This window comes from Symphalangus syndactylus, chromosome 1 (assembly GCF_028878055.3).
Source record: "Symphalangus syndactylus isolate Jambi chromosome 1, NHGRI_mSymSyn1-v2.1_pri, whole genome shotgun sequence".
In the NCBI taxonomy this organism is placed as follows: Eukaryota; Metazoa; Chordata; class Mammalia; order Primates; family Hylobatidae; genus Symphalangus; species Symphalangus syndactylus.
In genome coordinates this window covers 44735900-44761830 of record NC_072423.2, presented here as the reverse complement: position 1 = coordinate 44761830, position 25931 = coordinate 44735900, and the positions used below count along the sequence as shown (strand labels likewise).

The following is a 25931-nucleotide window of genomic DNA, read 5'->3' as shown; positions in this document are numbered from 1 at the left end:
TGAATATTCCCAGTTTAAACATGCACGCAAGTATTATGTCCAAAGTAGCATAAATATTGACAACATAAAACTCAGATTTATGTATTCTCTATTTAGTCCTTTCTCTACTCTTTAGAGCAGAAAGAGAAAATCCTTGCTTGAGATAGCAAATCAGTGCTACAATTTTTGGGAAGGCCACTGGAATTTAAACTTAGTAAAATTCCAATTTTTGTGCTTGTAACCTGTTTAGCCGGCAGCCAGTGAAAGCTGTTATAATTCTTTTTGAATTGAATTTTCTTTCGTATTCTTTAAGGTACAGCTCAAGCGCAAATGATAGCGTCTCTTTTTCTTTAAGAAAAAAAAAAAGTGCTGTCAAGACAGGAAAACTGGAATGTAACCAGATTAGGCGTTTCCCGTACACATTCACCCTTAAGCAAGATGGTGGGCGCCTTATGCACATGCGCGGAAGAGTTGTTTCGGCGGGAAGTTCCGTCGCGTCGGAACTCGCTCCAGGCGGGGATTGGCGGCTTGCCGGCGGGGGCGGAACCGGAAGTTCTCGTGCTGTGGGGCTCGGCTGGTTCATTTATGTTGTTTTTCCTGTGCTGAAGTTCCCGCTGTAGGTGGTACCTTTGCAGACGGTGCGATGGGGGAAGCAGAGAAGTTTCACTACATCTATAGTTGTGACCTGGATATCAACGTCCAGCTTAAGATGTAAGAGAACCCTCAGGACAGGGAGTGGGATTGCTGGGGGCGTAGGGACGTGGGGGCAGGGGCCTGTTGGGAGTGGGAGGGAGAAAGTACGTGACTCATCCCAAGGCCCAGATTGGGGGCGGCTGAGAGAGCTGTAGCCAGGGAGGCGGGAGAGAGTGGATTGTGGAAAGGGGCTCTTTTGGAAAAGGATTTAATACGTGGTCCCTGTGAGAAGCACAGCAGTAGGAATAGCCCTTAAGTTCCACTGTATTTTACAGTCTTTAAAGGTTTTGCTGTTCAGCCTTTTGAGAGTTTATTACTATTTCATTGTAAATTAAGAAATCAAGTCTCGTCGTAAGAAAGAGGACGATCTTTATTTTGGAACGGGGCTTGTAGGGTGGAATGAAGGCTTCAGAAATTATGGAGAGGTAGACACAGGCAGATGCGATAGTCGAGAATAAGATGAGCACATGGTGTATTAGCACGGGAGGTGATAGAGGCCTAGAGTGAATCTTTGGGTAGTATGGCAGTGTTTAGTCAGGGAAGTTGGGAGTAAGTCGAAGGTGAGGGTTCCAGTTGCAAAGGTACCAAGAAGATAGGAGAAAAGAGTCTTCGCAGGAAAACTTTGGGGCACCACGGCTGAAGTAAAGGTCAAGGGCGTGATATCTTGAGATAAGGATAGTGGAACCGGTATAATGACGAGGGATGCACAAGACAGAGTTGGAAATTATGTCCCTTTTAAGGTCGTCATGTAGGAGTGTTGTCAAAGCTATCACAAATTATTGACCACAGCATCATCCATAATTAATAAACATTTCTTGTGCATGTTCAGTTAATATTCAACAAATATGTGTCAGTCAAAGGCCTGCAGTAAGTGATAGATAAATTTTCTCAATTGTCCGATGTACCTTTGAATGATGGTTTCATTTTATTTTCAGAAGTCCCTTATTCGCTGACAAATCCTTTACCTTTTAGTTTGTGGTGGTGGTGGTAAAAGTAATATGTCAACAACCACCTTGTACCTTTGTATGATACTTTATACAGTCATTTAAGGTATTTTCCATAGCATACACCACTAGTAGTTTATACGGGATCAGTATTGATAAAGGGCTTTCCTTCAGCTTGATGCTCAATATTTCTTGGATATATGAATGCATTTTTTGAAGTGTTTGAACATTAAAAATAAAGAAAAAGCCAAAAAAAGGTCCCTTTTTTTTTTTTTTTTGAGACAGGGTCTCGCTCTGTCGCCTTTCCCTTTGGGATGACGTTCTGCTTCTTTTGCTTCAACTCTCATGCATTGTTCAGGATCATTTCAGACATCTATCTGGGGTACTAAGTCCCTTCCCCATGCCAGCCTAAGTACTCTTGAGACTCTGATTTATCTTGCTGTAATGGGAAGAATATTGGCTTTGGCCTCCCTGCCCTGGTGTTTATTCTCAGCTCTGTTACTTACTTTGTGACTTTGGATAATGAGTTTAGTTTATAAGTCTCTGTTTCCTCATTTATAAAATGAGAATATGGTGAAAATTGTGTAAGAAAGAAAATATAAAATGCCTGGCACAGTATCTGATGTAATCTTGATGTCTAAAAAATGTTCCTCCCTCTGTGATAGTATCCTGTGCATATCTATTTATGACTTATACCACTATTTTTTAAAGAAATGATCAGACAATGCATATGCATAGTAAAAAAAAAAATGGAAAGAGTAGAATAAAAACATGCAGTTAAAAGTAAATTTTTCTCCCCAGAAGCAATGACTTAATATTTTATTGTAATACTGTATTGCTTATCTTTTCTTTCTGCTGGGCTTCTTTGTCTACTATAGTAAATGTTTCCTGAAAGAATAGATGAATATGTGGTCAACTTGAAATGAAGAAAATGAAACCAAGTCCTAGAAAGCTGGTGACTTCCAGAGGGTAGATCAAGGGTTGGTGGCAGGATTTAAAATTCAGAAGTATAAAATAGAGAAATGTGTTGACGAAGGTGGGACTGATATTAGGTATGTTAGGATTTTAAGAAACCCTTATCATATATAAAAATGACATTAATTTCATATACAGGAAAATGTTGTTTAGGTAGCACACCTTAACACAAAGGTAAACTCTTTTTAGTACTTATGCATATATGTACATGCTTAGTACTTATGTATATATGTACATGCTTAAAAAATTCATGTCTAAAACATTGTTGCTCTTGTGCTTTCAGAGGAAGCTTGGAAGGGAAGAGAGAACAAAAGAGTTATAAAGCTGTCCTAGAAGACCCAATGTTGAAGTTTTCAGGACTATACCAAGAGACATGCTCTGATCTTTATGTTACTTGTCAAGTTTTTGCAGAAGGGAAGCCTTTGGCCTTGCCAGTGAGAACATCCTACAAAGCATTTAGTACAAGATGGAAGTAAGTTTTTTTCTGGCATATGGTATGTTCCAGACTGTTCTTACCTTTCTTTATGGATGCTGCAAGTATAATTTAGTAGGATTATAGAGGAATTTCTTAATACCCATAGGCATTGATCAAATCATTTGAAGTAGAAACATACTCAGATAAAGTATTATGCATATCAGTATTATAACCGCAATTGAAATAGAAATGGATTTGTTTGTATTTAGCATATTGACATTTTGATAAGCACTTGACTGATTTACATGACCAAAAACAAAAACACGTCTGTGGCATTTTAAAATTCTTTACCATCATGTGCTCTTGAACTCATAAATACTTCTGGATAGTCTGATATATTGTCCAACCTGATGTTTGGAGCTCAGATTTTTAGAGATCTATTGCCATCTGTTCAGATAAAATTTTTATTATTATTTTACATATGAAACTAATTTATTTAGATTAATAGTTTATTCAGCATGGCACATTAGCAAGACCTTGTCAAGATGCAGGGTAAATATAATGAACATGAAGTTCCTGTTTTTTTCAGAAGAGTATTGTGGATCCTTTTTTTTTTTTTTTTTTGAGACGGAATCTCGCTCTGTAGCCCAGGCTGGAGTGCAGTGGCGCCGATCTTGGCTCACTGAAAGCTCCGCCTCCCGGGTTCACGCCATTCTCCTGCCTCAGCCTCTCCGAGTAGCTGGGACTACAGGCGCCCGCCACCGCGCCCGGCTAAGTTTTTGTATTTTTAGTGGAGACGGGGTTTCACCGTGGTCTCGATCTCCTGACCTCGTGATCCACCCGCCTCGGCCTCCCAAAGTGCTGGGATTACAGGCGTAAGCCACCGCGCCCGGCCCATTGTGGATCCTTAATCTGACTTCTTGACACTTCTTATTTGATAGATTATATAGTGCAGTTCTGATGTTTGATCAGTGAGTGTTATTCAGCACTCTGGTAGGCTCAGTGTAGGATGCACAGGCTGTATGCTGAAAGACAGGATGTGACCACATGGACAGCCAGACTGTGCCGTAGAGGATTCAACCCTGTGTGTCCCAGGTGCCACCCAGTGTAGCTGGAAAGGGTTTTCAGAGAGCAGAAGCCTGAACTCTGGTGATCTGGCCATATCAAAACCAAGTATTTTAATGGTGTAAATTCTTCAGTAGTCTTTTGTGGAGAGATATCTGTCTATCTAGTCTATCTATCTGTATATCTATATATATGTGTGTGTATATAGATATATGTATGTATATAGGTATGTGTGTATGTGTATGTAGATATACACACACACGTAAAAAATATATATATACTTAATACTTTTTATTCTGGAAAATTTTAAACCTACAAACATAGAATAATACAGTGAACGCCTAAGTTTCTGTTATATACCTACTGTTAACTCATGACCAATCTTGTATTCTCACCATTTTGTAACAAACCTGAAACGTTATAACACCTTAACTGTATTTCTGTATTATTTGTTTTTAAAGCATAACTACAGTATCATCATCATCACACTTAAAACAATGGAGCAGAATTCCTTAATTGTATCAGAGATTCTTAGACTGGAATCAGGAAGTCTTCAAACCCCTGAAGGTGTATGCAGAATTTTGTGTTTTGTGTACTTTTTCAGGGACAGAGCTCAAAGCTTTAATTAGATTTTTGAGGTTACCTATTACTCACAAGAGAGTTAAAACAAATTTAGGTCTAGAAGGCCAAAAACATTTTGGTAAGGAAAAATGTATAGTGGCTTCTGTTGCATGACTAGACAAAAAAGGAAATTACAGCAAAAGCAAATTCTCAGTTAGAAGACTAAAGGTTTTCTCCTCCTCCTCCCATTTGCCAACTCTTCTCTGCATTAGTTTTTATATTATATATTTGCAAGAATATAAAAACTCCTATGTTTGATTTCTAAAAGTTTGAATTTTTAAAGTTTGTAGTTTTTAAATTATGAAAGTATTTGAAAGTACTCTAAAATTATTTAAAACGACTTTGAAATTAAAATTTCTAAGCTATGTAGACAATAGATTTAGAAAAACACCTTATTTTTGATAAAATACCGTGGAATAGGCTTTTAAAAAAAATACTCTACAGGTGGATCACCTGAGGTCAGGAGTTCAAGACCAGCCTGGCCCACATGGTGAAACCCCCTCTCTACTAAAAATACAAAAGTTAGCTGGACATGGTGGCAGGTGCCTGTAATCCCAGCTACTTGGGAGGCTGAGGCAGGAGAATCGCCAGAACCCAGGAGGCAGAGGTTGCAGTGAGCTGAGAATGAGCCATTGCATTCCAACCTGGGCAACAGAACGAGACTCTATCTCAAAAAAAAAAAAGAATAGTCTTTAGGAGACTAAGAGAAAACATTTGCATATTTTATACATCTTGCTCTTTAGTATTCGAAAGTTGAATTTATTGGTAATTCATCAAAACAAAACTTGCCATCCTAGAATGAGTGGAGGTAAAAACTTTAAATAGTCCTTATTCTTTATAAGTATTTGCTTAAAAGAGATATTCTATAAACCTTGGAAAGAAGAAATTAGATCATAAAGGGATCTCTTGCTATCCAAATTTTTCATTCCTTAGTTCAGGTAGTATTTTAGGGCCAGTATGAGATTCTAAATTATTGAAATCTGTTTGATTTCTGACTTTCTGATAGTGAGTTGTGAGAGTTCTAATAATGAGGAACTCATCCGAAATTTATTCAAGTCTATCATATCATGTCCTATTCTTTCCTACACTAAGAGATCCCATGAGGGACACTTGTACTTTCTTTAATTACACTTTAGGTAAATTCTTATTTTTAGGTGTATGTACTGCAAATTTCTAAGTTTTTTTCTTATGTGAATATTATTCTTTAGGGAAGTAGTTTACATTTTTAAGAACACTTATATTTCACATTGTCTCATAAAGGTTTTGAAAATGGCTTTAGAGAGACATATAATACAATCTAATTCAAAAATTACAAAGTTAGGATTCAGAAGTATTTTAATCAGATTCGAGTGCTAGCACAATGGTATGCAGTGATGGCGGTACCTGGTGGGGATTGGGCCATCCAGATTTAGGCTTTGCAATCTTGTGATGTTTTGATTGTTGCCAAGTGAATGTAATCTTAAGGTTAATGAGGGTTAGCAGATGGGGTAGGGATGATTCATGAAGAGGAAGAGAACAAAGTGGTGTCCAAAATATATACCTTTTTGGTGTCTGACTAGATTTTTCTATAACTTCTAGAATATCTAGAGCAGTTTTCAGACTTCTTAACCGAAGGATCATTTTTTTCTTTTTTCTTTTTTCTTTTTTTTGAGATGGCATCTTGGTCTGTCGCCAGGCTGGAGTGCAGTGGCATGAACTTGGCTCACTGCAGTCTTCACCCTCTGGGTTCAAGTGATCTCCTGCCTCAGCCTCCCAAGTAGCTGGGACTGCAGGTGTGCGCCACCATGCCCGGCTGGTTTTTATATCTTTAGTAGAGACAGGGTTTCACCATGTTGGCCAAGCTCATCTTGAACTCCTGACCTCAAGTGATCTATCTGCCCACCTCGGCCTCCCAAAGTAGGATCATTTTTTTCAAAAGAACTCTTCTGCAGAAGCCTAGTATATAAAACATATTAAGTGCAGTTGCTTTGATTGAAAGAGGTGTTGTTGCCTGGTGTTGGATAGCAAAAGGTTTGAGACAAATGATTAGTTGGTCATTGGTGGTGTCTCATAGTCATTAAAGGACAGAATACAGAATAAGAAATTTCACAGTATTATGCAAAAAGAAATTTGGATAATATCCAAAATATTATTTTGGATGTTATCGCTTATTGTTGTCTTCAACTTTAGCCAGTGTTAATTAACTTCTGTGGTTTATTCATTGGCAAAAGATGGCACTGCTTAGTGTTTTTCTTTTTAGCCTCCCCTACCATGTGGCTAGTAATTAGATAATTTTATTTAGTTGTTTGAGCCTATCTGTAGTAGATACTGGCTTTCTTAAGCAGGTGATTTTTTTTTAAAAAAGTATTTCATAGAAGAAAAGGATTTAATAACTCTTTTTTTCTTGAAATTGATAGCCATCTCTAATTTATATGGTATATATAAATGATTTGTTGTTTAAGTTTTTGGAAATTTTGTTAAATGTTTTAGCAATACAGATGTATTTAACATAGACTAGGATATGTCCCTTAGATAATAACTTTGAGTGAACAAATAATTTTGAGTAAACAGAAATAGAATTCTATGTGTCTGCTAGGTATTAGTTTGGCCTATTGTTGGCACAGTATTCTTTTGGAATTTAAAAGCCAGCTCCTCTTGAAGAGGGTTGAAATTATCAAATGAATACAGTGTGAGGTTTATATGTATAAGAAAATTTACATAAATATATAGAGGGTTAAAAAAAAGCTGTGGTGTCATTAACTGTATTATTATTAACAAACATTCCTTAGTGAAAGAATACATACAGATGTGCTTTGAAAGCATAAAGTACTAATAGCTTAATGTTATCAGTATTAATGAAATCATTTGAGGAACAGAAAATTCTCACATAAGTCACATATCTGTCTGGAGCAGTCTGGTAACTTCATGTGATAAAGGTAGATTTTCTACTTTGAGGTTTTGTTTTGATTGCTTTTTTTTCCTGATTTATTCTCAGAAGTGCTTTTGAGTATGAGTAATTTTGATTATTTTGTCTTCATAATGTAAAATTGGGTTTTGAAGAGTGGTTAAAGAAAATCACAGTTTGTTTAAAAAGTTCTAACAGGTTGAAATGTTTTCCCAGGTTTTTTCCTCCATTATATTCTCTGGTGTCTTGGTATTTTCTGAGTTTCTTGATTAAAAAATTTAACAGAGCTGTTTTTCATGAGCTCTATTAAAACAATTACGTTTTTATTTAAAATGGAAAGTTGACTTTAGCAAAATTGAGGTGACTGCCATATTATTTTTTAGATTACTAACTTAACATTTTTGGAACCTTCTCCTCTGGCCAAAACTTTTTGTGTGGTTTGTTAATTTAAAAGAAAGATATATATATGTATTTCTGAATTATGTTAACTTTATTTCCATAGCTGGAATGAATGGCTGAAACTACCAGTAAAATACCCTGACCTGCCCAGGAATGCCCAAGTGGCCCTCACCATATGGGATGTGTATGGACCCGGAAAAGCAGTGCCTGTAGGAGGAACAACGGTTTCGCTCTTTGGAAAATACGGGTAAGCATTCTGTTGGTCTCATCTGTAGGAGTGTAGCAGCTTTCTGACCCTTTTCTTTTTCGGAATGAGGGAAGGCTTTAATAGTTTATGCCCAGTCTCCAGTGTAAAACAGTTAGGTACATATGATTTGATCATTCCTTACACTGAATTTAACATATATTTCCTATAGGATATACAGATAGATTAAGAAATACAATTTATATTGCTCTACTGTTGGTGACTGGTAATGTGATTTCTACTAGAAAGTAGAAGTCATTGGGAAATAGAACCTTGCTTTTAGGGAAAAGTGACTTTGACATATAACTGCTTTGTTAACAGGGTTTATCTGCTTTTTTTATAATATTGACAGGATGAAAAACAGGATTAAAAAGCATTCATTTGCTAATGATGGTAATGATTGTGATAGAAAAGATAATTTAATTTTTGAAACATTTACAAATGCTAGAGGTTTATTGTAAAAAAAAAAAAAAAAAAAAAGTCCCATAGTCCCAAAGGATATTTTCTCTATATCGTTTTTCTCCTGGGACAGAGGGCTCAGTTTATCTTTAGAGAATTTGTGACATTCTATTATTATTCTGCATTTACTAATTGGAATTTTTCACTGAAGAACTTGGTCTTTCATCAAGTATTTACTTAGTTCATATAGGAAAGACAGATAAATGTTTAACTTTCTTTCCCTTTACCAATTTTAAGACTAATGAGTTTGTGCCCTAGTAACTTGCAGAGGTGGTGATCGATGGCTTTTGTGCATTTTGTTTTTTATATATTTTAGTCCGTTGCTGTCTTTATTCTTTATAGTGCTCAAAAAATCTAATTTTTGGTCAGTAGGAGCCCCTTCAAGTAGACCCCATGTCCTTTTGGCAGTACACTAGTAGTGACTGGTAGCTTCTTTGCTTTCTGGTAGACAAGTTTTTCCAGGCTCATTTGTTAATTTTGTGCACCAGACCTGGAATCTCTGAAAGAAGTTCTGGTTCCTTTCAGTGTGAAATGGTATAGATCTGTTTGGATATTACAAATGTCTTAATTTTTGTCTACTTTAAAGTTAAAAAATGTTATTTAATTTTTACATCATTAAGTATGAGGAAGATCGTATTTTGGGGTGTTTATTGACTATTTGTGTTTATGTTTCCATGAATTGCTTTTTGATGTACTTTGTCCTTTTTAGAAATTGAGATATAATTCACATATAAAATTCTTTGCTTTTTTTTTGAGTTGTTGTTTTCTTATTGATATATAAGGAGTCTTTGTAGATGAATGGAATTAGCCCTTTGTGGGTTATGTTACAAATACTGCTTTTGTGGTTTGGTTTGTTCTTTTGAATTAGTATGTATTTGTTTACTCTTAATGGATTTTAAATGATTATCTTGAATCAGTTTTTTAGTTTTTGGGTTGTGAACTTAATGTTTTAGAAAGTTTCCATTTAAGATTCTTTAAAATGCTTTCTTCTGTTATGCTTTTATTCCTTTACATTAAAATCTTTGATTTATCTAAAATTACTTTTGTGAAAGGAGTGATATAGTGAGAATAGCTTTTTAGAGAAAACCAAAACAAATGTTTTGAATATTTGTCCCAACACTGTGTATTAAATAAGCCGTCTTATCCAGCTATTTTAAAATAGCATCCTTATATACTCAATTCATCATGTGTTGAAGTCTAAGAGAGGCATTATAGTGTATAGTGCTATAGTGGTTAGGAAAGCAAGTTGTAGATTATCTGGCTTCAAATCTTGGCTTCTTTGCTTAGTATCTGTGTATCCTTGGGCAAATTATTTAATCTTATGCCTCAATGTCTTCATATGTTAAATGAAAGAACAATAGTATCTACCTCATTGAGTAGTTTATGATTGTTACATTACTAAATACATTTAATGGGCCTGATAAATATTGTATCATGTATTTATGTATTGAATAAATATTATAATGACCTTAATAAATATTAGGTATCCTTCCTGGGCTATTCTGTCAGTTAGGGTAGTATTATAAAATGTTTAAATATTAGATAAGGATAATTCTTATTAGTCTTTCTTTTAAAATATTTCTAGGTTTGTTTTGGCAAATAAATTTTAATATTTTCTCAATTAAAAAACTCACTGTTATTTTGTTAGAAAATCTTACTGAATTATATATGTTAATAAAGAGAGAATTGATGCCTTTATAATATTAAGCTTTTCTATCCAGGAATAGAGTGTGTCAGAAAGGCTTCTGAACTCTTGAATGAAATCTAGATGTAATCCCATTTGGAATAGATTGGTTGCTTACAGATACCTCGGTATTTTAGTTTAATGTGGCTATTAAAGAGATATTTGTTATTAAAATTCATAAAGGAAAAATAATTTAGATATAGTCTGAAACATTGTAACTTTCAGTTTTAAAATATACTTTTTGATAAAATAGCATGTTACAGCAGAATGGACATATTACTAAATCAGTATGGTTTCTTTTACAGAGTGTTTACCCCTTATTTTTCATTACTAGAGAGGGGCTTGTTTGCAACAGAGAAGAAAAAGAAAAATGCATAGCTCTTTTTAGTGGCTAAATATTTTTGAGAAATAACCAGACATTCCTCTTGGTTTTTCCTCCCACATTCATCACAAGTGGTTTACCTTCTGGAATATCAACAGGAGGTTCCCTCATAGAAACACCTGTGTTAGTACTCAGGCATTTTAGAGGACTTTAGGATCTAGTTTCAGAGGATTTTCTGACTGGGATGTAGTTGTGGGACAATTGAAATATACACAGATGCAGTGAAATGAACTGCCTACATCTAAACAAACTCTCAGATTGATTTTTGGTACTGTTTTGTTTGGCTTCTGGCACGTTTTTTTTAAAAGTACTACATGAAATCAGTAATAACCTATGTTTAAGAACCATCCGGGAAGCCTATGAGAAAAGCATCTTCCTGGGTTCTCACTAACTCAGTATGTCTGTGGTGGGGCCCAAGAATCAGCATTTTAAACCAGCATCCTGAGTGATTCTGTGAAAGGGAGCCTATGGACCACATTTTGAGAAGCACTGAACTGACTTTTGTGATAGTTTATTAATATGACTTATACGTGCATTCATGCGTTCCTCTTCTTTACTCCTTCCCTTGGTGTCCACTTTATTTGTAATTCTGTGTATATCCCAGTGAAAGGAAAATTCCTTTACCTCCCATCCAAACCAAGCTGGCAGTGTGCCTAGAGACAAATCAGTAGCACTTGTTCTACTTTAAAAAGTCATTAAACCCCAAGGATTTCTATAAAGGGAGCAGTAGCAATAAGTGAGTGGTTACTTAAATTTGTTTTCTGCCATTAACTAAAATAAGACTTTGAATCTTGGAAAGTCATCTGTTTTCTCTTAACTCTAACTGGAAAATAGGTCATCCTACACTCCTTCATGTCCCGAACACATCAGATGCCCGATATAAATGAAACCTGTTAGAGAGAAGCACTGATTGTGTGAAATTATCTCACTTAGAGCTTGATTTCTCCAACTTGAGTCATTTACTTATCACTTTTAGAATTCCATTCATATCTCTTTACTAAGTATATTGTCCTTTTTTTTTTTTTTGAGATGGATTCTCACTCTGTCCCCCTGCTGTGGTGTGATCTCAGTTCACTGCAACCTCCTCCTCCTGGGTTCAAGCAATTCTCCTGCCTCAGCCTCCTGAATAGCTGGGATTACAGGCCCATGCCACCATGCCCAGCTAATTTTTGTATTTTTAGTATATGCAGGGTTTCACCATGTTGGCCAGGCTGGTCTTGAACTCCTGACCTCAGATGATCCGCCTGCCTCTCCCTCCCAAAATGCTGGGATTACAGGCGTGAGCCACCACGCCTGGCCTATTGTTCTTTACTTGATATCTTTATTTAACCCAAGTTACTTTGTTTAAACTTCCACTTATTTTAAAAGAAAAGCTTGATATCCCTGTTGTACATGGAAAACAAGTATTATTTAACATTAGTGGGTAATAGCAAGACTAAATGTAATGATAAAAACTATGCTATTAAATTTTAGAAATTGAAGCAAAAGAATCCCGAGTGAATATAAATGATATGAAATTCATTTGATTTGCAAAATATGCATACAATATCTGAAAAAAAGTCCTTTAATTAGAATGGTTCTGTTTTGCATAGTCAGATATACACGGGATATTCAGCTCACTCTCAGATTAAGGTGAAGATCAGGCTTTACATCATTTTCATTTTTAATCAGTTCAACTTCTATATAGTTGTAGGGCAGTTATGCAAACATAACTAACATAACGTAAGATTTTAATATAGGTCTGAGATATTTTGAGGGGGTGGAGTGCAAAAAGACTAAATCACCAACTCCTATTCCCCCTGTGCTGGCGCTTGTACTGACCTTCACCTCAGAAGAAGGAATTCTAAGAAACCCTATGAAATTAAAACAACTTTTTGTTTTTTTTCCTCTCTGTCCTGCAGCCTTGCCCTGTGGGTGAGCTGCCTCACATTGGAGAAAAGCCAGGCATTCCCTAGTCCTAAGCAACTACAGGTCTTCTTGTGCAGCTTTGGATTGTGAAAGGTGATGTTCAGGATGTTCCTGGTGCTACGGCATTGTGCAGACATTTTTTTTTTTTTTTTTTTTTTGAGACGGAGTCTCGCTCTGTCGCCCAGGCTGGAGTGCAGTGGCGCAATGTCGGCTCACTGCAAGCTCCGCCTCCCGGGTTCACGCCATTCTCCTGCCTCAGCCTCTCCGAGTAGCTGGGACTACAAGCGCCCGCCACCACGCCCAGCTAATTTTTTGTATTTTTTTTTTAGTAGAGACGGGGTTTCACCGTGGTCTCGGTCTCCTGACCTCGTGATCCGCCCGCCTCGGCCTCCCAAAGTGCTGGGATTACAAGCGTGAGCCACTGCGCCCGGCCCAGTGCAGACATTTTCTTATGCTGCTGGCTCACAGCTACTTCCCTGCATGGTGCTGCCATCCAGGGAGACAGGGCAATATGAGTATTCTGGGTGGTCTCAGCAAGAAGCACTTGCAGATTTTCTTCCATCTGTCCTCAAAAACCATGCCATGTGCCACTACCATTCTCATAACTTAGGGAAACGCTGCCTTTAACCGTAGTTTCCTCAGATGTTTCTTATGCAATGAAATAACACGAACCATCCGTCGTCTTTTCCCCTAAAGGTTTCTGATGTGTACTTAGTAGCTGTTAAAAGTGATCCTCAAGACATCTAGTATTGTAGTATTGGTAATCTTGTGACTATCAGCTCTTGCTGTTTGCTAATATCTGTTTTGTTTACATGAGTCAGTGTGAGGCAGAACTTCTTGGAGAATAGTCTAATTAATAATTGAAACACTGATTTGTTAGGGATAAGGCTAGAATAATTTGTCGTCCTTAATCTGGAAGTCTGGCTTGTGAAATTTCGAAGTAGCTAAAGAATGGATTGATTGTTAGGTTGACCTGGCAAAGAACCACACGCAAGCTGCAGATTTCTCTTGCAGTTGTTTTTTCTAAATGTGAATCCTGGAAGTCAAGGCAGTTGGTGCTGTAGTGGCTTGGCACTGCAAGCTGGAATATCAACAGCAGCTGTTGCTGGGGCCTCTGCTGGAGTCAGAAGGAGATCCTGCTGTGCTGTTTCTTCTGTCTTGCCTGTTTGGCTTAATTTCCCAAGTGGACACGATGCTCTGAGCATCTTCTGCCTTGCCACCTGGAGGCTGTGTAACTCTGCAAAGTTCCATTAGTGTCAAAAGAAAGTAATATGTTCACTTGCTCATTTGAGTCACTTGGCATCACCCATACCCTCCACGTCCCCTATCCTTAAATCTCTTCTCTAGATCCATCCCAAGGCACCTAAATCATTTAGTAAACTGATTTCTTGTTGCCAAATGTGCTGATTTTTGATTTAGTTAAGTTCAGCCAGCCAAAGTATTCACTGAGGGATGGGAAGGTAGAGAGAAGGAAGGGAAGCCTTCTGCTATTTCTGAAGGTACATTTAAGGATATTTATTTAAAGTGATATTATCATCTCACTGTACATAGTCCCTTAGAGACTGCTCTAAGCAGGTCTGCTTAATGTTGAATCTATATCTCAGTTGAAAGAGAAAGAAAATTAACTTTATAAGAGACATGTATATGTGTGGTTTTTATACTGTAACTTTCTTTTGATGTTTAACATGATAAATAAATAGTGAGAATTTTGATTTATCACAGCCAGTCAATGCATTTTGTATGGGCCCATAAGGTAAGCTTTTGCAAATACAGTTACTAGAATTACCTGTTCTATTGTCAACTTTAGAGACCTTTTAACAAATGTGGTCTTTGATCTTATTGTGCTCATGAGTTTGTAGCTATCTTTTATAGTTCCCAATCTAAATGTTTATGGCATCATTACTTATACACATTATATAATGTTTAGTGAAAATCTTTATTACCTTAGGAAAATCTATGAAGACATTTTTTATTAGCCAGAACATTATAATAATGATTTGAAAAAATTTATGTAAACCATTAGCAGTTAAGGAGACAATTTTTTTTTTTTTTTTTTTTAAATTTTGAGACAGGGTCTCACTTTCTCACCCAGGCTGGAGTACAGTGGTGCAAACATGGCTCACTATAGCCTGGTCCTCCCAGGCTCAAGCAATCCTCCTGCCTCAGCTCCCCCAAAACTACAGGCATATGCCACTGCACCCACCTAATTTTAGTTTTTTTTTTTTATTTTTTAGAGGTGGGGTTTCGCCATGTTGCCCAGGCTAGTCTCAAACTCTTGAGCTCTAGTGGTCTGCCTGCCTCAGCCTCTCAAAATGCTGAGATTACAGGTGTGAGCCACCATGCCCAGCCTGTGCCTTGTTTTTTTTTTTAAAGTATTAAATGTGAAAATGTATGAAATGCTTTAGATTTGCCTGTCCATTTACACACACTTCTAGTTTTTTTCTTTCTATTGCAATTTCTATAGTCTTTTTATTTCTAAGAATAAGAAATAACTTATTGAGCTTTGAGTAGCTGCTGTTTGAGTAGACTTTATGTTTGAAAATTCTTGTTCAAAAATATTTTTTTAAAAAGAAAGCACATTAACCATCTTTAACCTCCCCATCAGAAAGAAACATGGAAACTTGGCAGCAGCATAATTAAAACACATAGTTGTCTAAAGCTCTTTATGAGTTTGTTTCATCTTTATATCTTCTTGGTAGCTTTTTGACAAAAACAGGACAAAGGTTATATATTCTTTCACTTTGAAGCAGGATAACTAAACTTAGGCTGAATTCTGGCTATGTGCTAAATTTCTGATTTACAGACATGGGAAATGTTTTTGTATGAATCTACTATTGTATTCACTTTTAGAACATGCCTTTTATGGAAAAGAAAGGAGAAAAATCAATTTGTACAGCAAACAGACTAGTAATAGCTAACATTTATTGAATACTTACTGTATGCCAGTCACTGTTCTAAGTACTTTTTACTTGTACTGATTTATTTAATTTTTCCAGTTACCTTGTGGGGTACAAGTCCTTTTATCCTATTTTATAAAAGAGGAAACTGAGGTACAGAGAGGTTAAGTAGTTTACCCTAGGTTATGTGGGTGATAGCACAGCTGTGATTCAAGTACAGGCAGTTTGACTATATAGTCTACTATAATGTCATTTAAAGAAAACAGTTATGTAATTATTTAAATTTTGATTTTAGTCATTGTAAATGTGACATTCTTCAGTTGGTTAGGAATTTGATCTCTGTTATTCCTTAGATCTTCACTAAAGTGATGAAATGTGTGTGCTCATTTCTCATCCTTCTCTCCTTCCACTCTTTGTGTGGAATTCTCTGCCATAGTTCTGAGTGCTTGGAGGAGAAAAGAATGGCATGTGCAAAGCAGTGTGACATGGATTTTAGTTGCTTGGTTAATTGCTTTACATTCCATTGGGGACTTAAAGCTTGGCAGTGAAGATATACATTTCCATGTGTAGAATTCTCTTTATTTTTAGGAATCTAAAATTTCCTGTAATGAACTGTATTAATTTACTTCTACCCTGAACATTCTCTTTTTCCCTAGCATGTTTCGCCAAGGGATGCATGACTTGAAAGTCTGGCCTAATGTAGAAGCAGATGGATCAGAACCCACAAAAACTCCTGGCAGAACAAGTAGCACTCTCTCAGAAGATCAGATGAGCCGCCTTGCCAAGGTAAAAAAAAGTCATTTGGAACAGGTGCAAAGCTCTGACTGATGTCTGTTGTAGTATATATACCTTGACATTATGAACTTTTTAAAAAATCTAACTTTTAAATAATTGTTTTATTGAGATATCATTCACATACCATAAAATTCACCCTTGTAAAGCATACAGTCTGATGGTTCAGTAAATTTACAGACTTGTATAATCATCACCACTATATAATTTTAGAATATTTTCATCACCCCTAAAAGAAACTGTGTGCCATTAACAGTCACTCCCATTTTCTCCTCCCTGCAGTTAGTTCCAGGCAACTACTAATCTACTTACTATCTATATGGATTTGCCTATTCTGGAAATTTCATATAAATGGAATCATACAATATGTGACCTTATGTCTGGAAATCTGTCAGGTTTGAAAATGTGGAGCGTTGGTGATATTTTCAAGATGACCACCCACTTTTTCTGGTGACATAGCCTTGAAGTTGTAAGTGTAACATACTAAAGAAGCTTATGCCATTTGGAAGTGAAGATGACTCAGACAATTAACTAGTATAAAGTTTCTTTGTAAGCGGATGAAGTTATTACCTTTTTCTTTCAAAATTGTTTTAATCAAGTGTTTTCACTTAGAAATATAAAATCTAAATTCTATTCTGTGCATAAATTGCAATGCTGTCATTTATTTTGTGAACTTCCTTTCAGAAAGCACTGTGTTAGATATTGTTTAGGGATCCTTTTACAGTTATCTGATTAGGACACTTTCTTACAGTTATAACACGTACTTTTTTTTTTTGCAATCTTATTAGTAGGAGTGCCTCTAAAGTCTGGAGGAAGTTTTGATGCTAAGCTTTTAAAAGGTTGTTGCCTTTACCCACATATAGAAGAAATCTTGAAGAATAAGTACTTGGGTTGGCTAGGCTTCGTGCTTCAACATAGAATTTTTGTCAAGTTCATTTTGTCTTTTGTATTGCTCTTTTAAGGAAAAATGATGTCGTAGCAACCTGATAACTGTATTGACCAATATACTATTGTCTGCTTCTCCCATCCATAATTAAATAAAATTTAGTATTCATTTCTTCTACTCATTCTGAGATTTTGTTTGCATTCTGACATGGGATATAGGAAAGGTCTCAAGCTTTTCATATGTCTACCTTTAAGACTTTATCTTAGTGGTGATCTTTCATTTGAGCTACTCTCTGTCCCTTTTACAAACCTTGAATAGTTAATATAAATTTTATTAGAATCAATTCATTTATAGCCTGTGGGTCACTATAAATGAAAAAGGTTAAATTAAAAAAGAATAAAGAATAATATTTTAAAAAAGTTCTTAAATTGTCTTTTAAGAGTAGCCATTATTATTCATATTGTAGGTGAAATTCTAAGTCTGAGGGGGAATGGCCAGAGTCAAGAAATATAAAGCTTTATAGTTGCACAATGTAACTACATTGTTTCTCTGTTAAACACATTATTTAGGCTTCCGTTCACCTAAAAAATTAGGTTTCTAATTTTTTTCCCTAATTATTTTTGATGGAAGGTTTAAAAAATAATTTTTGTAACAACTATGACATTTTTCAGGCATCAGTGTATGGAGTATAATCGTAGGAATTAGTCGCAGTTGGACTTCTGGTTTTTTAATGTAGCACAACATTAATAGTATATATTTTTCATTTTAATCTTTTGAATTTTATACTAGAAAAAAGATGTGACTTAATTGTCACCTTTTTTATGATTGGAACAGTAACCCTTCATGCTTGTTCATATTTGTCTTTTAGTTATTTGTGCACATTAGCAACTCTAGAAATGATGACTAAGCATGTGCAGAGCTCAATGAGGTGTAGGAAAGAAGCCTTCTTAATGTTTTTGTTAATTGGTAACAATCATTATCCCCAGTCTAAATTCTTTAGAGAAGCCAAGTGGATCCTACTTTTTCAAGAGATAGTTTTTAAAATTTATGTGCTGTTTGTATTGTTCAGAATGGTTAGTAGTTTTCAGATAAGTTTTTATTGGTTTGTAAATCTTTAAAATGGGAATAAAAATTAATGAGAGTGAGCAGCTTACAGTCCTCTTGATAGTAATTGGAGCCTAGCTCTTTTCCACATTCTTTCATCCCTAATATAATTGTACTTTTAACTTCTGAATGGAGTGGAGACATCTGAGCTTGCTGTGCTGTGACAGCTTGCATTAGTATTAACTTATGTTCCCCAAAGACTAAATAGAAACCATCAAAATGAGTAATTACTTTTTTAAAGGGGAAAAATGCGTCCTGTTTGTAGCATTTTTAAGGAATTGCTCCCTCTTTGAAGGAAGATCTTTTTATTTCTTGACGTATTGGGCTAACTCGATATTCCCCTCTTCTTGATATAGCAGTTACTTGTGGTTTTTGAGGTTTCAGAACTGTTATATATCCCAGCTGCTATTGAAGAGAAATGTTTTAAAAATGATGTCTTAAGATTTGACAAAATTGGAAGGTTGGGCAATGGAAATGCATTATAGTGGGAAGAGCACTGTACTGTGAGTTAGAGTTTTGGACATTCTACTAACTTGGGGAAAATAATTTTTGAGTTTGCAAAATCAGGTGTTTAGAGTGGATGATTTTTATGGTCTCATGTAGCCCTTTATATTTAATTGATTCTAAAAGTACTGATATAGGAAATAATTGGGATTATCTACCTGGGTTTCATAGTTATTATCTTAGTAGAGAATAAAATTGTGGTTATTAATTTGTAACTTTGAATGTATTGTTTGCAGGTCATTCCTTTTTTTCTGTAATATGTATGCCTAGGGTAAAGTGTTACATAGGGCTTGCCTAATGTGAATAATAGGGCTTTGCTCTTAATTTTGTTGTTTGATTAGTGCTTGCTTCTTAAATTTTTAGAGAGGCTTCCTGAAAAACAACTCTTTCCTCACCTAAAACATGGTCTTCCCTTATACTTGAGAAAATATATTTTGATACTTGTATGGTCTTAATTTACTCTCTTACTAAAGAGTAAGAGAGTAGGTAAATTAATTAAGTTAGTTAATTTACTAACTTACCAGAGAGAGTATACTTCGGTACTTACATTCTTAAAATTATACTCTTAAAATTATTTTGACTGAATTTATTATTATTATACTTACATTCTTAAAATTATGCTTAGATACTTAATTTGTTCTTACAGTTGTGCCACAACAGTGCCTGCTGTCTTTCACTCTCTCTTTTTCTGATGACACATTTTAAAAAGTTGTTCAGTTAGATTGTCACTCTCTTTCTCAAAACATTTTGAAATTGTGTTAGGTATAATAAACTTTTAAACATGGGAAAGTATTTGTATGCCTCCTGCTTCCAGTTTCATACAGAAGGAACAGAGATGGTAGATGTAATGTCTGTATTTCCCACGCTACCATTTTAAGAAAAAAAATTAGTATTCAAATAGATGAGGGTTAAGTAGTTAGAACCAAATGGTTTGTTTCTTGTTGCACTTTTATTTTCCATCCAGTGAATTTACTATGATTGTTTCTAATTTTTGAGAAGACAATTGGCTTAAGACTAAAAAGAATACATAAATCTTAATAATAGCAAAGCATTTTTACTGTGCATGGTACCCATGAGCCTAAATAAGTAGCATAGTGACAGTTTTCAAACTGCAGTATAAGAAAGTTTACTCACTTATAGAACTACTTCAGTCTTGATTGTCTAGGGATAATGGACAAGAGGACTGTGAAATGAAGATTAACTATTTAATGGCCTGTGAAAAGACGGTGTTAGATAATTATTAAGCAACGAACTTCCACTACAAGCCAGACTTAACCCTCTTCTGATTTATTGCTCACCTATTACAGTTGAATTCTAATTACAGTATGAATAGCTGAAGTTTGAAAGCCTGCTTTTCAAGTTTGACAGTTTTTAAAAGTCCAGTCCTTTCAGGATGAGTTTAGCAGAATTAACCTCTCTCATGATTTTACATGATTTTGTGAACATGCCTAGTTTTGCTTTAAGGAAAAATGAGTATGAAAAAAGGAAACAAAACCATTTTCCTTAATTCTTATTTTTTATAACTTGAATTTCTTAGACTTCTAGTAGAGAACAGAAATAAATGAATATATTTAAATAAACTATCACCCCCCCAACCCCCTGCCACATTTTCTTCTTTTTCCCATTTCTAAGTTTCCCTAATTAATTTTTAGTAATACAGTGTCTTTCCGTTTGAATTGATTTGTGAAAATAATAAAAGACCAGACTTCTGGAGCATTTATTAAACTTTCATTGTCCATGACCCAGGCTTTTGGTGGTTGTGGGCCTTACTTGAACAAATTTACCCATTGTTCCCATCTCTGTTTTTCAGCTTGTCATATTATAAGAGTTTTATGACTACAATGCATATCCACCTGGGGTTTTGGATGTGACTACCAAGCTTTAGTGTTTGATTTATATTTGAAACCATGTCTTTAGACATGAAAGGTTAGTGCAAAAGCATGCTTCTCCACTGTCTCCTTTTCATTTTAGCAGCTCTGCTTGATGCCTTTGGAGTGTGCTTTAGTTTCTGTCAATTTGATTAAGAGGAGACAAAGAGAAAGTAACGACTAGATGAAAAATGCTTTGTGGTCTGTGTGACACAGATAGGTATGGGAATGTTGTTGAGTAGAGTATAGAGGTGAACACTGTTGCAGGGAAGATGTGGTAAGATTTGGTGGTGTTTCAGACTGAACCACAGAGTGCCTGTGTGGAGTCACTGTGGGTCCAGGGTCTAGATCTCAGGTTTAAATAGGAGCTGGCTTTTTTAAGTTCATTTAGTTATTGTTTCTTGAGAATAGGTTCATGCCAACCACTTCAAAGAGTCATTTATAATCTGGAGCTGCAGTGTCTAATATGAGAGCCACAAGTCACATGTAGCAATTTAGATTTAGGTTAATTAAAATTAAATAACATTAAAAATTCAGTTGCTCTGTCACTTTAACCACATTTCAAATGCTCAGACACCCCTTGTGGCTAGAAGATATCTATTGGACAGAGCACATGTAGAACGTTTCCATTATTGCCAAAAGTTCTACTGACAGCACTGATCTGGAGTGCCAATTTACAAATTTGCAGTGGGTGAGTGCGTCTTTCTGGTAACCATATTACTTGTGCCTGCTATCTAGGACACTGTATTTCAAGATACTTTGGAAATTTAAGTAGTCTGCATGATATTGTTGATTTCTTAGTGAACAGTGAAGGAGCTGGAAAGGTTTCTGAGATATTTTTCTCAGTTTTTGGAAATCTAAAAAGGACTTTTTTTTTTTTTTTTCTGAGACGGAGTCTCGCTCTGTCACCCAGGCTGGGGTGCAGTGGAGCGATCTCGGCTCACTGCAAGCTCTGCCTCCCAAGTTCATGCCGTTCTCCTGCCTCAGCCTCCCAAGTAGCTGGGACTACAGGCGCCCGCCACCACGCCCGGCTAATTTTTTTGTATTTTCAGTAGAAACAGGGCTTCACTGTGTTAGCCAGGCTGGTCTTGAACTCCTGACCTTGTGATCCGCCTGCCTCAGCCTCCCAAGGTGCTGGGATTACAGGCGTGAGCCACCGCGCCCCGGCCAAAAGGACTTTCTTTATAGTATCCTTTTAACTTAAATTTAGTTGAATATGCTAGTCGTACTGCATCTTTTGAATAAACGTTGACAAATTATCACAATCACAAAATAATCCTTGAAAATCAAGATTAAGATAGCAAGGAATTTTCTGGTCACATAATTAATTTTCTAAAGTGGGATTGAAGTAGTTTGACCCACTATAATGTTTACCCTTGAAAGAAAGTATTTTGCATTAATCCATTGCATCAAATGAGTACTTGTCCTAGAGCATTGATTAGAGGAGCTCCCTGAGATTTTAGTTTTATGTACAAGTCCTGTTTCATCTTCACCATTGTCAAAGGCACACTTCTAAATGTTGAAGACCAAAAAGAAAAAAATTGTATTATTAAGTTCCTGATGTCATTATTGTTAGTGTTATGACTAATAATAGTAACTACATTTATAATCACCTTGCATGTGTAAAGTGCTTTAATATCAACAAAACCTCTTAGCATAGATTGCGAACTAAAATAGAGAAGGGATTAAGATCATGGCTTTAGAGACCATTTTGTATTCAAATCCCAGCTGTGCTCTTGAACTAGCTATTTAACCTTTACTAAGTCATGAAATCCTCTTCTGTAAAGTAGGAATAGTAGTTATATCTGTTTTTGGAGATTATTGTGAAGACTAAGTGTAAATGATAAAATACTTAAAGGATTTAGCATACTGCTCAGCAAATACTGAGCACTAATAAATGTTAGCTGTTGTTATTACTTTTTTTACTTGCTTTTATTTGATTCCGACAAGTGTAGGTTTGGGACTTATACACTACATTGTTTTTAAATTCATGAAAAGATGAAAGTGTAGAGAAGTTAAGCTGTTTATTTATGGTTACGTATTTGGTAACTTGCAGAACCAGCACCTAAAACCACATCTTTAAATTCTTTATGGAAATCTCTTTCCAAAATAAGTATCAGTGACACATGCTTAAGATTTAAGGATTGAGAAGAATGTGTTTGCATGAAGAATGTATTGTTCTTATTTAGAAGATTAAAATTGAAAATAGGAGAAAAGGTAGATAGAATATGAAACAGTGTCTACACTGCAGGTCCTCAAGTATGGCATAAAAGATGATGCCCATTAAGTCAGTAAACAGTGACCACCCTATGGTAAGGACCCATTACATAGCTGTGCTATGAAAGAATTGGAGTTATGAGTGATATATGGCTTCAGTTGTTACCAATACATACTTTAAAAGCAATTAAAAAAACAGTAGATCTTAAGATTTATTTCATCATAGTCAGTGCAACCTCAAAGGACAAAGGCCTAGGAGGAAAGGAAACATTACTGAAAAAGGTGTATGTTGTTCAAAGAAACTATTAATAGGATAGGAACCTCAGTGTACAAACATATGAGAGAACCCCTTAGTAAGTATACAAGAGACGTACAACAGATGCTGCAAAATTGCAGAAACGTTTTAGAGCCATGAGAGGAAGTGGCTATATAGATAATATGTGTATTTTTTTTTTTTGAGACACAATCTCGCTCTGTCGCCCAGACTGGAGTGCAGTGGCGCAATCTCGGCTCACTGCAACCTCCGTCTCCTGGGTTCAAGCGATTCTCTGCCTCAGCCTCCTGTGTAGCTGGGATTACATGTGGATGTCGCCACGCCCAGCTAATTTTTGTAATTTTAGTAGAGACAGGGTTTCACCATTTTGGCCAGGCAGGTCTCCAACTCCTGACCTCAAGTGATCCACCCGCCTCGGCCTCCCAAAGCGTTGGAATTAGAGGTGTGAGCCACCATGCCTGGGCCAGAAATGGCTATTTTCTTTGTGTGATTACGGAAAATGATGCAGCTAGAAACTTAGTAATGATGGTAACGAAGTCTCATTCATTCAGCTCAGGCTTTTGTCAAATTATTGACTTGATCACAGGATTATTTTTCAGAAGTTTGAGGAAAAAAGGACACTGCTTCTCTAGGCCAATTTTTTGTTTGTTTTTGTTTTTGTTTGTTTGTTTGTTTGTTTTGGAGGCAGGGTCTCGCCTTTTTGCCCAGGCTGGAGTGCAGTGGCTCACTCGCAGCTCACTGCAGTCTCAGTCTCCTGGACTCAAGTGATCCTCCCACATCCTCTGGAGGAGCTGGAACTATAGGTGTGCACCACCATGTTTGAATAGTTTCTTTTATATAGAGATGATGTCTCACTGTGTTGCCCAGGCTGGTCTCAAACTCCTAGGCTCAAGCAATCCTCCTGCCTCAGCCTCCCAAACTGCTGGGATTACAGGCATAAGCCACCATGCTGGACCTCTAGGCTAATTTATAGCACTATAAAAGAAGTGATTAATGAAAAGGGAGTAACAGGAATTTTGGAAAAAGCTAAAGACGTCACATTATACTGTGGGATTGCAATTATAATCAAGGAGTGGGATAATGGACCAAGTTAGGGATATGTCAGTTCTCACAAAGTTTGAGAAAGGCAAGATGTTCCATTGATTTGAGAACCTATAAAGGAAGATAACCCAAAAGGACCAGGGGGTTCTTTGGTTCTTTTGGACCCATTCTCAAGGGGACAATTTGGCATGGACTTAAGAAGGTCTTGGATTGAAATTCGAAAGGAAAAATCCCTAAAGATAACAATATTTTTAAATATTTTTTCTTTCTTTTGAATGCACTAAAAGCACATTGAAGAAGTAAGTCTGTGTTAGACACTGAATTGATTTAGTTGAGTTATAATCTTCATCAAAGTGCCCTTCAGCCTGGGAGAGTTAACCAAATAATTTAGCTAAGTAGTAATTGAAAACCAAGATTGTTGAGAAGGGGTAGCAAAAAGGCACTCATTGATCTATTCAGTTTTCCTAGTCCTGGAAAGTTAACTGTCAGGGTTTTAACATTTACATGATGAATGAATATTGAAACTTGCACCCCAAAAAGAAAAAATTGGGATTCTTTTGATCTTACCTTTTTTCCCTTTTAATTTTACATGTAGAAGAGTTACTAGCTAGGCATGTTGGTGTACACCTATAGTTTCAGACATTCAGCTACATGGAAGGCTGAGCACCTATAGTTTCAGACATTCAGCTATATGGAAGGCTGAGGCAGGAGGATTGCTTGAGTCCAGGAGTTTGACACCAGGCTGAGTAACATAAGAGACCCCGTCTCTTTAAAAAAAAAAAAAAAAAAGTTCACATAGCAGGCCTAAGGCTGCTGTGCTTATAAGGGCCTGCTTGCAAGGTTGGCCCTTGGATGATGTCTGAGAACTGAGCTTCTGAAACAATTCCTAACTGATACAGATGTTTCACTGTGTCTAGACTGTTTCCACGTGTGATTTATGATGAGCATTTGCTTTCTTTCTGGAAGGCTAAAATTTTGGTAGTTGTGAGGCAGAGATTGCCTTTGTGACCAGCTCCCAATAAAATCCCTAAACTCTCATTTGGAAATGGGCTTTTTAGAGCTGCGTTTTTCCTGCCAGAGACGTGAATATACTTGCATGTTATCTCTGAAAGACTAAAATCAGTAAATGTTTTGGATTTTAGAGATCTGATTTAAGAAGTGATTTTTATTATATACTGGACATCAGTTCTTGTTACAAATCCTATAATGGGTTATCAAATTGATGATTTATATGAATTTCTAAACGTGTACCCACGTAATGACATTTTGTAGTTAGATTCTGGGGAAATGAGAAACATGAAAGTATCCAGGGAGGAGGTGTTTTGAAAAAATGAAGGCATTATGTTTTATTTTACACTTTTAAGATTAGTAGAACTATCAAAACTGATGAAAGATTTAAATAATAATGAGATACATTATAACTGGGGATGAAGACTGGCAGTCAAGGTTCCTGAGTTACCGCTCTCACTGATGGCAGCTAATTGAATAGCTAGCTATTTCTGTATTTCTGGGTATTTTTCATTGTTAAAATGTGGTCAGATCTCCATTATCTCTGCTAATTATAGGAATCATGCCATTATTATTATTATTATTATTAGCTATTCTGAAAAGGAAAATTAACCTCAGACTATTTTGTTTATAAATTATAACAAGCTGATTAAGTGTACTTCTCCTGGATTCTGAATACACTTCACCT

The 25931-nt window shown here is 36.0% G+C and overlaps 1 protein-coding gene across 9 annotated transcripts in view; it reads left to right on the top strand.

Annotated features, from left to right (window-relative positions):
- The first annotated feature begins 500 nt into the window (after positions 1 to 500).
- PIK3C3 (phosphatidylinositol 3-kinase catalytic subunit type 3) overlaps positions 501 to 25931 on the top strand; it is a 763308-nt gene continuing 737877 nt past the window's right edge. For 7 of the 9 annotated variants that reach the window (XM_063645758.1, XM_063645688.1, XM_055233689.2 and 4 more), the window contains exons 1-4: positions 521 to 690; positions 2875 to 3063; positions 8079 to 8222; positions 16206 to 16335. In XM_063645758.1, coding sequence (XP_063501828.1) covers positions 623 to 690; positions 2875 to 3063; positions 8079 to 8222; positions 16206 to 16335 — 531 coding nt within the window. In that variant the 5' untranslated portion in view covers positions 521 to 622. Of the gene's footprint in view, positions 691 to 2874; positions 3064 to 8078; positions 8223 to 16205; positions 16336 to 25931 lie in introns of all 9 variants that reach the window. The other 2 variants (XM_063645666.1, XM_055233697.2) reach the window with 1 other exon arrangement.